This window comes from Lithobates pipiens, unplaced genomic scaffold (genome assembly GCF_037356315.1).
Source record: "Lithobates pipiens isolate NorthernLeopardFrog02 unplaced genomic scaffold, aLitPip1_a1.2 Scaffold_23, whole genome shotgun sequence".
NCBI lineage: Eukaryota > Metazoa > Chordata > Amphibia > Anura > Ranidae > Lithobates > Lithobates pipiens.
The window spans coordinates 44,220,784-44,236,538 of NW_027507785.1; the positions used below are offsets into that span (position 1 = coordinate 44,220,784).

The following is a 15,755-nucleotide window of genomic DNA, read 5'->3' on the forward strand; positions in this document are numbered from 1 at the left end:
TATACTGAAAGAAAAATGAGAAGTGTTACCTGACAATGGTTTACTGAAAACTACAAGAAGCCTAGTATAATGTGTGCAATATTGGAATGTATTTGAATGTATGCAACATGATGAAACTCTAGTTATGAGCCTGTCAACATTTTTATAATGCATATCACTGATGGGTCTAGCAAAATAGAATATCAGGCAATGCATATGTTAGAAGTATCACTGAGATAAAAGAAATATAAGCCTGAAGACTCATTTTTTGAGCATGGCAGAGCATTCTGCAGCTGTGCTCCTCACCCCCATCCTTACGCTTCACTGCAAGGAGTGAGGTGCCCCTCCCTTCAGATCCCTGTGTGAGAGACGGTCTGTAGGGATGTTAATGGTTGAAAGGCTGTGAGATTACTGGTATAACATGTGATGTTTGCATGTGTGGGATATACAGGACCGGGTTGATTTAGTTATTATTCTAGCAGGCTAGGATATTAAAGGAATTTTGCAAGTTGAGAAAACAGTAGTTAGACAATGAAACAGTACAAAAGAGAATATATGTTTAGAATGGATGTTATGAAGAAATATGCAAATGTAAATGAAAGAAAAGGCTGAGAATGTTTTGATTACTTTAAATGTAGCAAAGACCACTCACAGGAAACAATAGAAGAGATGGAGAGTTTTCTGCAGGAAAACGAGTCTCCTGATGAAAGTTGCCGAGTAATAGGCAGTGGAAAAAACCCTACTTAGCAGTAATAAGAAATCTAGTCAGTTTATGTGAAATTAAAGCTGGAGAAGCTTACTGGCCCATCATGGAGAAAAGTCTCTGTGATGTGAGGATTGTCGATGACAATACCTTTAATTCTGGTGTGGAATTCTGTGAGTAGCTGTGCGAGTGGGCGGAGGGCAGACTGGCTGATCAAGCTACAAGTATCCAAGATGTTACTCAAAACAAAACGGAGTCAGTAGGAAAGTTTTACACCGGACTGTCACAAGTTTTTTCAGATTTGGTATCCATCACCCATAATATGGCACACAGCCAGATACTGTCTTCAGCCTTTGTGGCAGGCTTCAAGGAGTCAATCTGAAAAGGCCTCACCATGGCCCAACCGGAGTACTGTGTGCAGCAGCAACAACAATATCAAAACCCTGGACATCCCACCTCGGAACACCAGGATCTCCTATGCTAGGAATTGGGCAAGCCTGTGTCACTAACCCATGTCAGGGCAACCTCTTCAAAGAACTCAGAAGGCCCATTAGCGAGGGTTACCCTACCCATTGAGGGACATCCAACCACTTTCCTAAGCGGCACAGGTGCAGCCAGAAGCGTGATTAGATTAGAGGATTTACCTGACCACTCCTACCTTTCCGATATTGACATATCTTGTGTGGACATAGATGGAACTCCCAGAACTAACCCATTGACCCGCCCCCTACAAGTTGGGAAGTACCCAGACCTTCTGGCTCGATTCTTTCTCTTCCACCTGTCAACTCAATCTCCTGGGAGCAGATGTACTGTCCAAACTTCAGGCTTCCATTGTCTTCTTTGAAGATGGATCTATTACTGTCTCTTCTCCACTGGACATTAAGGACACTTCTGCTATGGTCCACAGGAGCTGAGGATGTAGGACATTTAAAGGTGCCACCAGTCATGGTGCTGTTGAAACTTGGAGCTCCCCTGCCCTGGAAACCCTCTAAAGTTATTCCAATCTACAAATCTATTTCACAGCATGTCAAAGCCCTCATGTCAAATGGCGCCCTGATACCCTGTACATCTCCATACAGCACACTTCTGTTCCCTGTGAAGAAGAGAATCCCTAAGGCAGAACCAGACATGTACAGAATGGTCCAGGATCTCCGAGCAGATAATGAAGCTACGGTCCGGAAGCCTCCTTACCGATGCAACCCATTTATGATGCTCTGAAGTCTGAGCCCCTCCAAATGTCCTCAGAGGTAATATCCAACTTCGAGGCCCTCAAACAAGCCATTTCATTATCTTCAGTTTTAGGGCTTCCAGACTACGAAAAAACGTTCAAGCTCTTTGTATCCGAACGTCTGGGACATTGCTGCCATACCAGATCCAGCCGAAAAATCTGTCCACTGCCAGACATTTGAGACTCCAACGTTCCCTCCTTCTACTGGACAACATTACTCTATTACATTGTCAAACACTGAACCCTTCAACCCTTTTTCCACTTCCCGAGGGGGGAATAGAGGAGCCACCCCATGACTGTTTTCAACCACACATATTCCCAATGTGAGTGAAATACCCCTGCATAATTCAGACCTAAGACGGTTCTACAAGCTGAAGCCTTACCACCGGGGATGTCTGCACAGGAGACAGAGCTGCAAGCACTCACTACAGCATATAAACTGGCAGAGGGAAAAAGAGCCAACATTCATACAGACTCAAGATATGCTTTTAGCATTGGCCATGACTTTGGTGTTATCTGGAAGGCCAGAGGATTCCTGACAGCTGCAGGAGCACTTGTGAAACACAGTCCAGCTATCAATGACCTGATGGACGCCTTACTTCTCCCAACCCAAGTGGCTATTTTGAAAGTAAAAGCACACGGCAAACTGAACTCGAAGGAAGCCGGAGGCAATCATCTAGCCGATTCAACTGCCAAACAGGCAGCCAGCGGTCCACGAGAAGTGGAAATAGAGTGGTAGAAGACCACCCCGTGCTTACCCTACAGACTGTCCCAGTGGACAGAGTTTATCTGAAAGAACTACAAGAAGCAGCAAGTCCGGATGAGAAGGAAAGCTGGAAGCAGAGGGGAACAACTTTCAAGGATGGACTATTCGAGTGCAACAAGAAGCCTTGCTTACCCAGGAATATGTACTCGGGTGTGGTACAATGGGCACATGGAGCTGCCCATCTGTCAAAGACTCTTATGAATGTAGCTTCAGGAATCACTCCACTGACTAGCAACTTCTGTAAGTCATGCACCATTTGTGCAAAGTGTAACCCGGGATGCTCAGAGAAGATGCCGCAGAAACGCCTGGCAAAGCCCTCGTACCCTTTCCAGCGGATACAAATTGACCACATCCAAATGCCAAAGATTGGATGATTTGAGTACACCTTAGTAGTTTCACACAGCCTACCACCCCCAGAGTACCGGGAAGGTAGAAAGAATGAATGACACATTAAAGACTTGAATGTTAAAAATGGCCCAAGAGACTGGTATGCATTGGCTGGACAGCCTGCCCATTGCCCTGTTCAGCATCAGATACACACCAAGGGGAGAACACTCCCCTACCCCCTTATGAGATTTTGTTTGATTTAGCCCCTAGACTTGGTTGTTATTTTCCACAGTTATAACTGCAGTCTGATGTGTTGACTAATTATGTAACCGCATTATCACGAGAATTAACCCGCATACGTGTCCAGGTGTTTTCTTCCATTCCAGATCCTGAATTAGATACAGGAACACACCAACTACTACCTGGAGATTGGGTGCTGGTAAAGAAATTTGTGGGAAAAAGGTCTCTTGAACCCAGATATGATGGTCCCTTCCGGGTGCTGCTGACCACAAGCAAATCTGTAAAGTTGGCTGGGAAAACACTTGAATCCGCCCCTTCCATTGTAAGAAAGTCCCAAGTCCAGAGGACAAGACATTGACTGCACCATGATGTCTACATTGTATATCCTTTTTCTGTTAAATCTGGTGAGGGCCCAACAGGTGGCTATCACTAAGAGGAACGCTCCTGAGGGAAGTTTTCACCCACATGTGTATATAGATGCCATAAGGGTCCTGAATGAATTTAAAGCCCGAGACCAAGTAAAGGCAGGTTTTAAGTCTTCGATTCCCATAATCACTGTCAACAAAAATGTAGACTGTATAAATTACATATATTACAACCAGCAATGGTTTGTAAATTACACCAGAGATGCCCAGCAGGGGATTGCTGACCAAGTAGCACCCACATCTTACATGACATTTCAGAATAGGATGGCCTTGGACATAATAGAAGGTACAGGGACATGCTATACATATATACATACATACCTGACAACACCGGTCCAAATGGTAAGGTCACCCTGGCCATCAAATGTTGGAAAGCCTATCAGTAGAGCTGAAGAAGAATTTGGGTATAGATCAGCCATAGGACCAGTGGTTTGGGTGGTTGGCAGAAGACCTTGGCTCGGATAGGTACTGTAATACTAGTTATTCTGGTATTTCTAGCTACTATAGTATGTTGTGTTATTACATGTGTAAAGAAATTCCTAGGCAAACAGTTGATCAAGCGACCCCAGTGATGATGCAGCAGGACGCAGAAGATGAGGACTATGAAAAGCCCTATGCCCCATTACAGTCCCTCCCCCATATCTACAAATTATAAGATCATTCAGCCATAGGGATAGCATCTGACTTCCACATGTGCAAAGACTGTGGCAAGGGGGGTGATGGGTTAGCCATCACCCGTCTAACGTACAGCAAGAAAAAAGTTCCAAGGCACATGAGGACAGATGAGTTAGACCACCTACTAGGGACAGAATAGGAAATAGACATTTCAAGGGGGGACTGTTATGGATTGTTTAATACTTTGATTAAATGACTATTTTCTATTATGTCAAGATATATGCTGAATCTCCTTACTCAAAATGCCTCACCTAGAGACCCCCCCTCCCATCGGAGTGAGTCCAGGAGTCCACAAGCCATCAGCAGAAAACCTGGATGAAACTGGCCAGGACCCCTTAGATAAGGGTCCTCCAATCTCTGATGACAGCACAGAATACACCTGAGATGATGCTTTGCAAACAATGAGTCGTCTTCTACTATAAAGGGGGCTATATGCCCAGAGCAATAAAGGAAGCTTTTTCACTGAACAGTGTGTGTCAGCGTACTTCTTCTAAACATGCATGCATGGACACTTGAATTAGACCAGGTGCAGATAACTCGGCCAGAGATTTGTCTGGGATCCAAAACACCACCATCCCTGTGCTGAGTTCCCGGGTCTGTACACCCGCTGTGCCCATTATGAGGGGTTCCCACTATCCCTGTGCTGAGTTCCCGGGTCTGTACACCCGCTGTGCCCATTATGAGGGGTTCCCACCATCCCTGTGCTGAGTTCCCGGGTCTGTACAGCTTCTGTGCCCATTATGGGAGGTTCCCAAAATCTCTGTAGCGGAAGGAGTGAGACCTCAAAGTGGAGAGAAACACAGCCTAGAACCTTGATAGTGAAGATTTCACTGTTTCAGTTAATGGAAATGTATGAAGCCAGCAGACGACTCCCCCTAGACCTTTTTACTTAGCTGATCGTTTATAAAGAAGACATAAAACTCACCATGCGGCTGCCGATGATAACCAGGCCAGATTCAGGATGTCGGCGATTGTTGGCTAAGAGAGAAGACAAAATGGTCAATAAAAAAAACAAAAAAAAAACACAGCATCCAATATTCATGGTAGAAAAGCAGAGTGCAGAGAAGTCCCCGGAGATCGGCCAGAACTCCATTCCTAAGCCTGTGCTGGAAGGACAACAAACAGCATTGTGTGGACTGTATGGTGTCAGCCCTGCCCAGCTGCTTTTTCCTAAATTACCCAAAACCCTTCCCCCATGGGCGAAAGCTGGACCCCCACAAGATTTTATCCAGCTCCCTGATGTAAGAGGGGACTCTCATGTAAGGAGGCTGTGATAGGGACTTTGATGTAAGCGATGACTCTTATGTAAGGGGGTGCTCTAGTGAGGATCCTGATTTGAGGGGAAATCCGATGGAAAGGGTGAATGTAAGGGGGACTCCAAATCTAAACAAATGGAACGGAACAAATTAATAAATAATAATAATAAAATGTTTTAATTATTATTATTGTTATTTATTATAATTAATTTGTTCTGTTCCATTCGTTTAGATGCAGCATTTGTTATTTCGGATAATTCGTAACTTTGAATAAATTCGTATTCGTTACGTTCACTAACAGACAAATTTAAAGGAAATTTCAATACCTATAAATTTAATAGTTATTAGTTATTCGCTGAATTATCGGATTTTCCTTTTTTTTTTTTTTTTGGATTTTCCCATTTTTTCAAATTTTTCACTCTATTTTTCCAATACAGGGGTCTTCCCATTCGTCACCATCATTGCATACACCATGACCCACATGAGGCGCAGCTCATTTTGGGCTGCTGTTTGCTGCATCGTGTCCCCTCAGCTCCCCGGATGGGGCTTCTCCAGATCACTTCTCTAGATCACTACCATGGCTTTTCTCCTGATGATAGGCTATAAGGCCATGAAACGCGTAGAGCTAACAACAAACGAGTGTACACTTTTATGAATCCTTCTGATGGCCGTTCCTTTTTTTGTTTGTTTTGTTTATATATTTTTTTGCAATGTTTTTGTTTATACAGTCATTAACCACTTCAATACCGGGCACTTAAACACCTTCCTGCCCAGACCAATTTTGAGCTTTCAGCGCTGTCGCACTTTGAATGACAATTGCGCGGTCGTGCTACACTGTACCCAAATGAAATTTTTATCATTTTTTCCCCACATTTGCGCTACAAATAAAAAAATACCGAAAATTTTGAAAAAAAAAATGTTTTTTTTTGTTTCAGTTTCAAAACTTTGTAAATAAGTATGTTTTCTCCTTCACTGATGGGCACTGATGGGGCTACACTGATGGGCACTGATAAGGTGGCACTGATGGGCACCAATGTGGCACCAATGAAGTGGCACTGATAGGCGGCACGGATGGGCGACACGGATGGGCGACACGGATGGGCGACACGGATGGGCGACACGGATGGGCGACACGGATGGGCGACACGGACGGACACTGATAGGTGGCACAAATTGGCACTGATAGCTGGCACGGATGGGCGGCACGGATGGGCATGGATAGGCGGCACAGGTGGGCATGGATAGGCGGCACAGGTGGGCATGGATAGGCGGCACAGGTGGGCATGGATAGGCGGCACAGGTGGGCACTCATAGGCGGCACAGGTGGGCACTCATAGGCGGCATCGGTGTTATAGTAATGGATGCCAATCAGTGCCAAACAATAATGCATGCCAATCAGTGATGCCCATTGTGGCCACTGATTGGCATCCATTATGGGCACTGATTGGCACCCATTGTGCTGATTGGCACCCTGGTGGTCTAGGGAGGATTATGGATTGTTATTACCTTTTCCCTGGTGGTCTAGTGGTGTCCCTGGTGGTCCAGTGTGGGCATCCTCGGGGGGGCTGTGCTGATAATCGATCAGCACAGACCCCCCCTGCCAGAGGAGCAGCTGATCGGCTCTCCTCTACTCGCGTCTGACAGACGCGAGTGAGGGAAAGCCGATCACCGGCTCTTCCCATTTACACTGTGATCAGCCGTGATTGGACACGGCTGATCACATGGTAAAGAGTCTCCGTCGGAGACTCTTTACCGAGATCGTAGTTGCCGGGTGTCAGACTGACACCCCGCAACAACGATCGCCGCGATGCGCGCCCCCGGGGGCGCGCAGCGGCTCATTATCCTAATCACGTCATATGACGTCCGGTCAGGATTATGAAACCACTTTGCCGCCGTCAATTTGTAATAGGGCGGGCGGCAAGTGGTTAATCTCAACTTGAAAAAACATGTCTTAATTATCTCATGTATCCCAAAATATATGTAACTCCTTGTTGGAATGTCAACTAACGTGCAATATTTAGTTCTAATGAATTGTAGAATTGTAAAAATATCAATATATAGCAGAATGCAAAGAACAATTAAATATGAATACTTTATATCAATTTGAACAAATTAAAACCTATTTTTATTTCATTTATTCTATTGCTCCCGTGTGCTTCATGGAAAGTCCCGTCATTTGTGCTCACTTTATCGAATATATTGAACGGGGATGGGGGAGGGGACTTGAACGGCCCCATTATTCCTCATTTAAAGTCCCAATAAACCCCCTTTTTTTTTTCTTTGCTTTCTAATTTACAAATTTATGAATTTACGAATTGCGATCTTAACGAATGACCCAAATAAAACAAAAAAACAAAAAACAAAACAAATGAAAACGAAAAACGAACACATTTTTCAGCAGTGCACATATCTGCCGGCTGGTCGCACGGGCTCTCCTGTGGCATTGGAAGTGACAGAAGGTGGCAGGAGGGGGTTGAGGGTGCGGGGGGGGGGCCCCGACATCCCATCCCACTGCAAAGCAATCCAGATGCTAGTTAGCCAATAGGATTTCTTTTACAAGGCAGCTGACTGCGGGTGTCCTATCATATACAGTCCCCCCATCAGATAGTGTCCGCTGTGTACTGCGCATGCGCAGTACACAGCACACACAGATTTTGAAAATAGCTGAAGAAGAACGGAGTCTGCGCCGTGAGTCCAGGTTCTATCCCCACCATCCAAGTGGACATAGAGTTGGAATATAAAAGAGCCGAGCGCAGCGAGGCTGAGCCCGAAGCGTGGCGAGGGGCCCTCTAATTTTCCCAGCCCTATGTCCGCTTGGATGGTGGGGCCACCACCTCCACTCACGGCGCAGGCGCCGTTCATCTTCGGAGATTTTCCGGAGCTTCTTCTGCTCAAGCTCTGCGCATGCGCAGTACGGGGTGGACACTATATGATGGCCGGACTGAATATGCCAGAACACCGGCTCCAATAAACGGTACCAGGATGATGCCTGCCGCTGCAGACATCATCCCGGTATAACCGCCGGAAGACCAGCGACGTATGGTGTGTGTGTGTGTGTGTGTATATATATATATATATATATATATAATTACATATACATACACACATATACATACACACACATACACACGTAGCTGTCCATCCTCTCAACACATCACGGAAAGATAACTTGGAACTTACTATCCCTTCACATGCCGTGCGATGCACCTACCACAAAGATCCCCCGGGGGGCAGCGCCTTTGTTGCTCTCAGTTTTGGGGGCGCACAGTGACTGGTAGTCGTAGGACTCCTTCCTCAAAAAGAAGGAACTGTTGTAGAGAGCGGACATGAGATTCGGATCCACCTCGCTGAAGAACTTCCCCACCTGATGAAAAAAGAGAGACATTTGTCACCACAGGAAACATTGTAATCTTTGGAAAGTCTTTGGACAATGTCAGGAAAAATCGAGGAAAGTTGGAAGATACTGACCTGGGCCCAGTGGTCTTGCTGGTTGGACATGACGAGGAATCCGCCGTCGTCAATCAGGACACACAGTAGATCCTGCAGAGAGGAAATGTAGGGGACATCTTTGGCACTGAGCACATTGTGATAAGGTTGCCACCGTTGCCAAGACATGAACACTTGGCCTGGGACAACTTTGGGTGCCCCCAAGGAGAGGAGTAATGCGGGGCGCATAGCGTGCCGCAGCCAACACTGGGTGTGGCCAAATTGCTCTTGCTGATATCATTGCCCTGCCCCCCATGATGCCAAACCTGCCCTCAGACAGCCGCCCGCAACTCCCGGACCACAACAGATTTGGGTGTGACTATCTTGGTTACTTGGGGAGCCACAGCCCGGTCTGAATAATGTGTCCGGGGTTTCAGTCTGCTTGAAACCCGGACACATGATTCAAAACCCGGACTGTCCGGGTGAATCCCAGACAGGTGGCAACTCTACACCGAGATGGAAGTAGGAGGAGATAGAGATATTATTTCAGAGTGACCAGACCACATATAGAAGGACTTTGACCTCAAACAAATCTAAATTTCTGGTGCCAACGTCAACAGATCGTACGGCCAGCTTCTATACAGCCTTTCTGCAACATTTTGGTGCCGTGACCCGGACTAAATGATCGGTAGGAATACTTGTGACGGACCACAACAGCCGTCCATCATTTACCCCCCCCCCCACCACGGCAAGCCTCTGTTCTAAGTGCAAGGCAGAGATTTCCGAAAACCGGGTCATCCTACCTTCCAAACCTCTGCATGTTTTATCTGTTATCAGCAGCGGTACAATTTGAGCTGAAAATGAAAAAATCTGCAACAATTTTTGCCAAAAGTGACCAGATTTTTCTGCAGGGCTTTCACTGGGACAATTTCTATCCCAAGGAAAAAAAAAAACAGGTATATAGGCGCTACAACCCTCCCACATAACAGCTCCGCCCGGTGCTCAGACCTCGACTCTGCCGACACCTCCAACGTACCGGAATAAGGAAAGTGATGGTCGGCACTCCTCATTTCCTTATTGAAAAAAAAAAACATTTACAATGTTGCAAAATCATCCAACGGGTTTCGGACATCAGTCCTTAGTCATGACCATAACTAAGGACTAACGTTCGAAATGCGTAGACTGTTTTTACAGCACTGTTTTTTTTGTTTTTTTCAATAAAAGGAATACTATTTTGTGGATGTCATCTCCCGAGTGACCAGCCCTTTCCCAATTTCTATCCCATCCCTTTGCGGTTCATCAAATTCACCATTTTATATCTTCGATTGTTTTGCAATTTTGACGGGAAAATGCAATCGAACACGTGATCGCACAAAAAGGAAGAAGGAGCATAAAAAAGCCAATTAGCTCATGTGCCGACAAGAAGCATGATGAGAGGAGGAGATAACAGAGAGATGAGCTCATTGCTGCGCTGCCCAGTCACAGGCTGGGGGCGGGTCCATGACAGACTGGACTCATACAAAGTGTCTGGCTGCCACTCAGCCCAAAAGACACCTAGTGGTAAAAAGAGGTACTCTCTGGACTGGAGGGGAGTATTGCAGCAAAGTCTCCTTTTTAACATCTAATAAGGTAGGTCCATTTTTATTTTTTTTAATTGGAGTTGGCTTCATTGGTTCCATTTAAGTAACAGTTGATTTGCAGAGGATTGGAAAGTTAAGCTTTAGATGACATTTTTTTTTTGTTAGATATATAGTGCCTTGAAAAAGTATTCACACCCCTTGAAGTTTCCCACCTGTTGTCATGTTAAAACCAAAAACGTAAATGTATTTTATTGGGATTTTATGTGATAGACCAACACAAAGTGTCACATAATTGTGAAGTGGAAGGAAAATGATAAATGGTTTTCAAAATGTTTTCCAAATAAATATGTGAAAAGTGTGGGGGAGGGGCATTTGTATGGCGACCACCGGAGTCAATACTTTGTAGAACCCCCCCTTTCTCTACAAGTCTTTTTGGGGGTGTCTCTACCAGCTTTGCACATCTAGAGAGGACATTTCTGCCCATTCTTCTTTGTAAAATATCTCAAGCTCTGTCAACAGCAATTTTCAAGTCTGGCCACAGATTCTCAATGGGATTTAGGTCTGGACTGTGACTGGGCCATTCTAACACATGAATATGCTTTGATGTAAACCATTCCATTGTAGCTCTGGCTGGATGTTTCGGGTCGTTGTCCTGCTGGAAGGGGAACCTCCGCCCCGGTCTCAAGTCTTTTGCAGGTTTTCGTCTAAGATTGTCCTGTATTTGTCTCCATCCATCTTCCCATCAACTCTGACCAGCTTCCCTGTCCCTGCTGAAGAAAACCATCCCCACCACATGATGCTGCCACCACCATGTCTCACGGTGGGGATGGTGTGTTCAGGGGGATGGGCAGTGTTAGTTTTCCCCACACATAGCGTTTTGCTTTTAGGCCATAAAGTTGAATTTTGGTCTCATCTGACCAGATCACCTTCTTCCACATGTTTGCTGCCCCCTCCCCCACATGGCTTCTCACAAACTACAAACAGGACTTCTTATGACTTTCTTTCTCCAATGTCTTTCTTCTTGTCACTCTTCCATAAAGGGCAGATTTGTGGAGAGACGACTAATAGTTGTCCTGTGGACAGATTCTCCCCCCTGAGCTGTGGATCTCTGCAGCTCCTCCAGAGTTACCATGGACCTCTTGGCTCTTCTCTGATGAATGCTCTCCTTGCCCGGCCCGGTCAGTTTAGGTGGACGGGCATGTCTTGGTAGGTTTGCAGTTGTGCCATACTATTTCCATTTTCCAATGATGGATTGAACAGAGCTCCGTGAGATCTTCAAAGCTTGGGAGATTATTTTATAACCCAACCCTGCTTTATACTTCTCCACAACTTTATCCCTGACCTGTCTGGTGTGTTCCTTGGCCTTCATAATGCTGTTTGTTCACGAAGGTTCTCTAACAAACCTCTGAGGGCTTCACAGAACAGCTGTATTTATATTGAGATTACATGACACACAGGTGGATTCTATGTACTAATTAGGTGACTTCTGAAGGCAGTTGGTTCCACTAGATTTTAGTTAGGGGTATCAGAGTAAAGGGGGCTGAATACTAATGCCCCCCCCCCCCCACACTTTTCACATATTTGTAAAAAAAAACATTTATCATTTTCCTTCCGCTCCACAATTATGTGACACTTTGTGTTGGTCTATCATATAAAATCACAATAAAATACATTTACATTTTTGGTTGTAACCTGACAACATGTGGAAAATTTCAAGGGGTATGAATACTTTTTCAAGGCACTGTATGAGTCAATAATGTTAATATTAAATTTGGCACATTGGGTTCCTCTATAAGAAGACTTCAGAGAAGAAATAACATCTACTTATGATGTCACACAGAGACACGCAGACTGCACTCACCTCGTTGTTGATGTCGCAGTCCATCTCGCAGCTGGCCGAGGGACTGCACTGCTGCGGAGAACAAGAGATGTTAGGAATCCTGACAAGGGAATTAAACTGATCCTGAGAAGAAAGAATAATGCGAACCAAAAACAGCACCGCGCGGTACGTATGAGACCGAGAGGTGCCACCTAGAGAACATGGTTCGATTCAGGCACCCGGCTTCCTGTGATCTCACGGAACAGCGGAGGCAACGAATGACTTTACTGATACAATGAAGCCGGATACTCGGTAACGTCCATTGGATGGATTCTTTATTGGCTACATAGCAGGACACAGCAGTACCATGCTAACGCAGCCAAAGCTTTACTCATAGCTATGAGTAGGGCATCAGCCGAAACGCGTTAGCATGTTACTGCTTTATCCTGCTATACAGCCAATAAAGAATTATTCCAACGGATGTTACTGAGTAGCCGGCTTCATTTTATCAGAGGATTATTGCTACATTAGAAAGGCATTTGGACCAGAGGACCGGTTCCCAGTGTCCCAGGTAATCGGCGGTAGAGTAGGTTTTCTTTGTGGACCATGCATGACTTTACACCTGGCTTCCTCTGATCTCATGGAGTACAGGATAGGCAATGCATGACTTTACACCTGGCTTCTTTGAAATTCTGTAATGCAATCCAACCAGAACTACAAAGCAGGTCTGTCTTAATGCATGGGCATCCCTGGGCACTGCCCAGGGGCCCCAGGTGCATGGGGCGCCATGATAATCATGCATCACATCACACTTGCCAACCGTCCCGGATTTTCCGGGACAGTCACGCTTTTTACTAAACTGTCCCTGGATGGCCATGTCCCAGGCAGTGTCCCATAAACTGTACTGTGCCCTCCTGACCCCAGTACTGTACTGTGCCCTCCTGACCCCCACATACTGTGCCCTCCAAGACCCCCACATACTGTGCCCTCCAAGAACCCCTCCCCCCCCTCCTGTATCGTGCCCTTTATGTTGATTAGTCTTTGATTTAAGGCATGTTTTGCACGTAGCACCCCCTAAACCCTGCACACAGCACACCCATAAACTCTGCACACAGCGCACCCCTAAACCCTGCACACAGCGCACCCCTAAACCATGTAGTCTGTATATAGCTCACTCCTGAACCTTGCACTCTATATGTAATGTACCCCTAAACCCTGCACTCTGTACACAGCGCACGCCTAAACTCTGCACTCTGTAGTGCCCCCCTGAACTATGTACGTAGCGGCCCCTAAACCCTGCAGCCTTTACATAGCACACTCCTGAACCCTGCACTCTGTATGTAACGCACCCCTAAACCCTGCACTCTGTATGTAACGCACCCCTAAACCCTGCACTCTGTACGTAAAACACTCCTGAACCCTGCACGTAGTAGCACCCCCTTAACCCTGCACCCTGTAGGTAGCGAATGCCACATACAAGCAGTCCTTTAAAGAGCAACTACACTATTGATGCGGCCAGCCATGAAATTGAGTTTGACACCCCTGCCCTAGGAGACAATGGTAATTTCTGTACCCTATGCCAGCCTGCCCACTGTATGTGTATGCTCCATCTGTTCCCCTTGATGGGTGCAAACTTTGCTATCTTTGCCTTGAGTGCCAGAGGACCTTGTCCCGGCACTGCACACAAGACTGAACACAGATGTTTTATATCTAAGTAACAGATTCTTAGACAGCTCTTCGCAGCTGGGAATATTTAATAGATAACATGGTATTCAGTGGATATTCCAAATATTTTCTATTTCTAGAATATGTAGGGAGCTTCCTGACCTTGCGTGGTCCTTGAGGATTGGACTCGGACTGGTTACTGGCCAGAACTTTGAATTTTTCTACCCAAGCTTCCAGATCCAACTTCACTCCGACAACTGGAAGAAAATAAAGAAGTCCAGTATGACCCTTGAACAAAAACAATGAGTACAAACCAACCTGGGAAGCTCCATTGAGCTCTAAGCCTGTCTGTGCAGGAGATATTGGCTGGACGCCGCTCTACCAAAGCTGACTTTCTAGCCCCAACTCACCAGCTGGTTTAAGTCTCCTCCCTTCGACCTCCAGGTCTACGGCTGTGCTGACCAGAATTCCCACCGTATTATTCTCCAGATCGGACGGCCGATATCCAGCTGAAATAAGACATCATTATCAATTTTACAGATATGGAGATACAGAGCCCAATTCCTGAGCAGGCCCCAACCACGCAGGATGAAGCTACAGCCTGAGCGGTTGAGGCTCCTTTGATCATTCCTCAGTGGATAGGACACGGCTGTTGAGACAACAGACAGATGTGGAGGCTCAATTGTGGGACACCACTGTGATCCTTCCCCTTATCGTCAAACACAATCTTTGTGGTGACCCAATACTCCACCTCATGAAGTCTACATGCTTCACTCCCTCATTCTTTACACCATGTAGTCCTCACTCCTCCCCTGTAGAACTCATTTTTCCCCCCTGGGATCCCTACAGTCTACCTCTAGGCTGCTCAAACTCTGCTCCCTGGGGCTCTTGTACTCCCCTCCACAATGCCCACAGCCAGGGCCGCTGATAAGGCAGTACAGCCAGCCCTCCTGTACTGGGCCCAGGCCTCACCAGTCCAAAGGGGGGGCCCAGGCACCTGTTCTGTCTTATTTTATTTTATGTTCCGTCCCTATAGTACTCACAACACTTCCCCTGGGGTCCTCATATACCCCCCCCCCAACCACCACCAATACAAATTCCCCCTTCCTCTTGTGTCATCAAATTCTACCTCTATACTGCCCATATCCCTAGGGCCAGCGCCAGCATAAGGCGGCTTAGGCAGCCACCTTAGAGCACCAGGCTGGGGGGGGGGGGGCGTTTGTTGCAGTAAAATCACTTGCTGGGACTGCCCTCCTCTTGTCTCGCTGCCCCATCTTGTCCTGCTGCCCTTCCTCCCGTCATGCCCCCACATGGCAAAATGCACCTTCACCTTTGTAGATGAAAATCCTTGCACCAGCCCTGCATATCCCACCCTGCGATATCCTCATATTCCGCCCATAGCCACCTGGATCCCCATATACTCCTCCTACACTGCTCACACCCCAACCTGACTCTGGAAACCTTATATTACAACTCCATGACATGGGTCCTCATATTTTACATCTACAATGTTCCCAAACCTGCCCCCTCCGGGGTTCTCATATTCCATCCCTATACTGCTCACAACACTCTCCTTGGGGCTCTCATATTCCTCCGTACAATCCATGAACCCCCCCCCCCCACCCCCCAGTGTCACCAAATTCTAACTCTGTATTGCTCATATTTC

General features: G+C 46.3%; 1 protein-coding gene across 1 annotated transcript in view; it reads right to left on the bottom strand.

The window, feature by feature from the left end:
* The window catches only part of CACNA2D2 (calcium voltage-gated channel auxiliary subunit alpha2delta 2), a 278,037-nt gene that overhangs the window by 17,858 nt on the left and 244,424 nt on the right, over positions 1-15,755 (bottom strand). Inside the window, 6 exon segments of the mRNA XM_077451058.1 lie at positions 5,269-5,321; positions 8,811-8,963; positions 9,068-9,139; positions 12,467-12,517; positions 14,252-14,346; positions 14,500-14,598. Coding sequence (XP_077307184.1) covers positions 5,269-5,321; positions 8,811-8,963; positions 9,068-9,139; positions 12,467-12,517; positions 14,252-14,346; positions 14,500-14,598 — 523 coding nt within the window.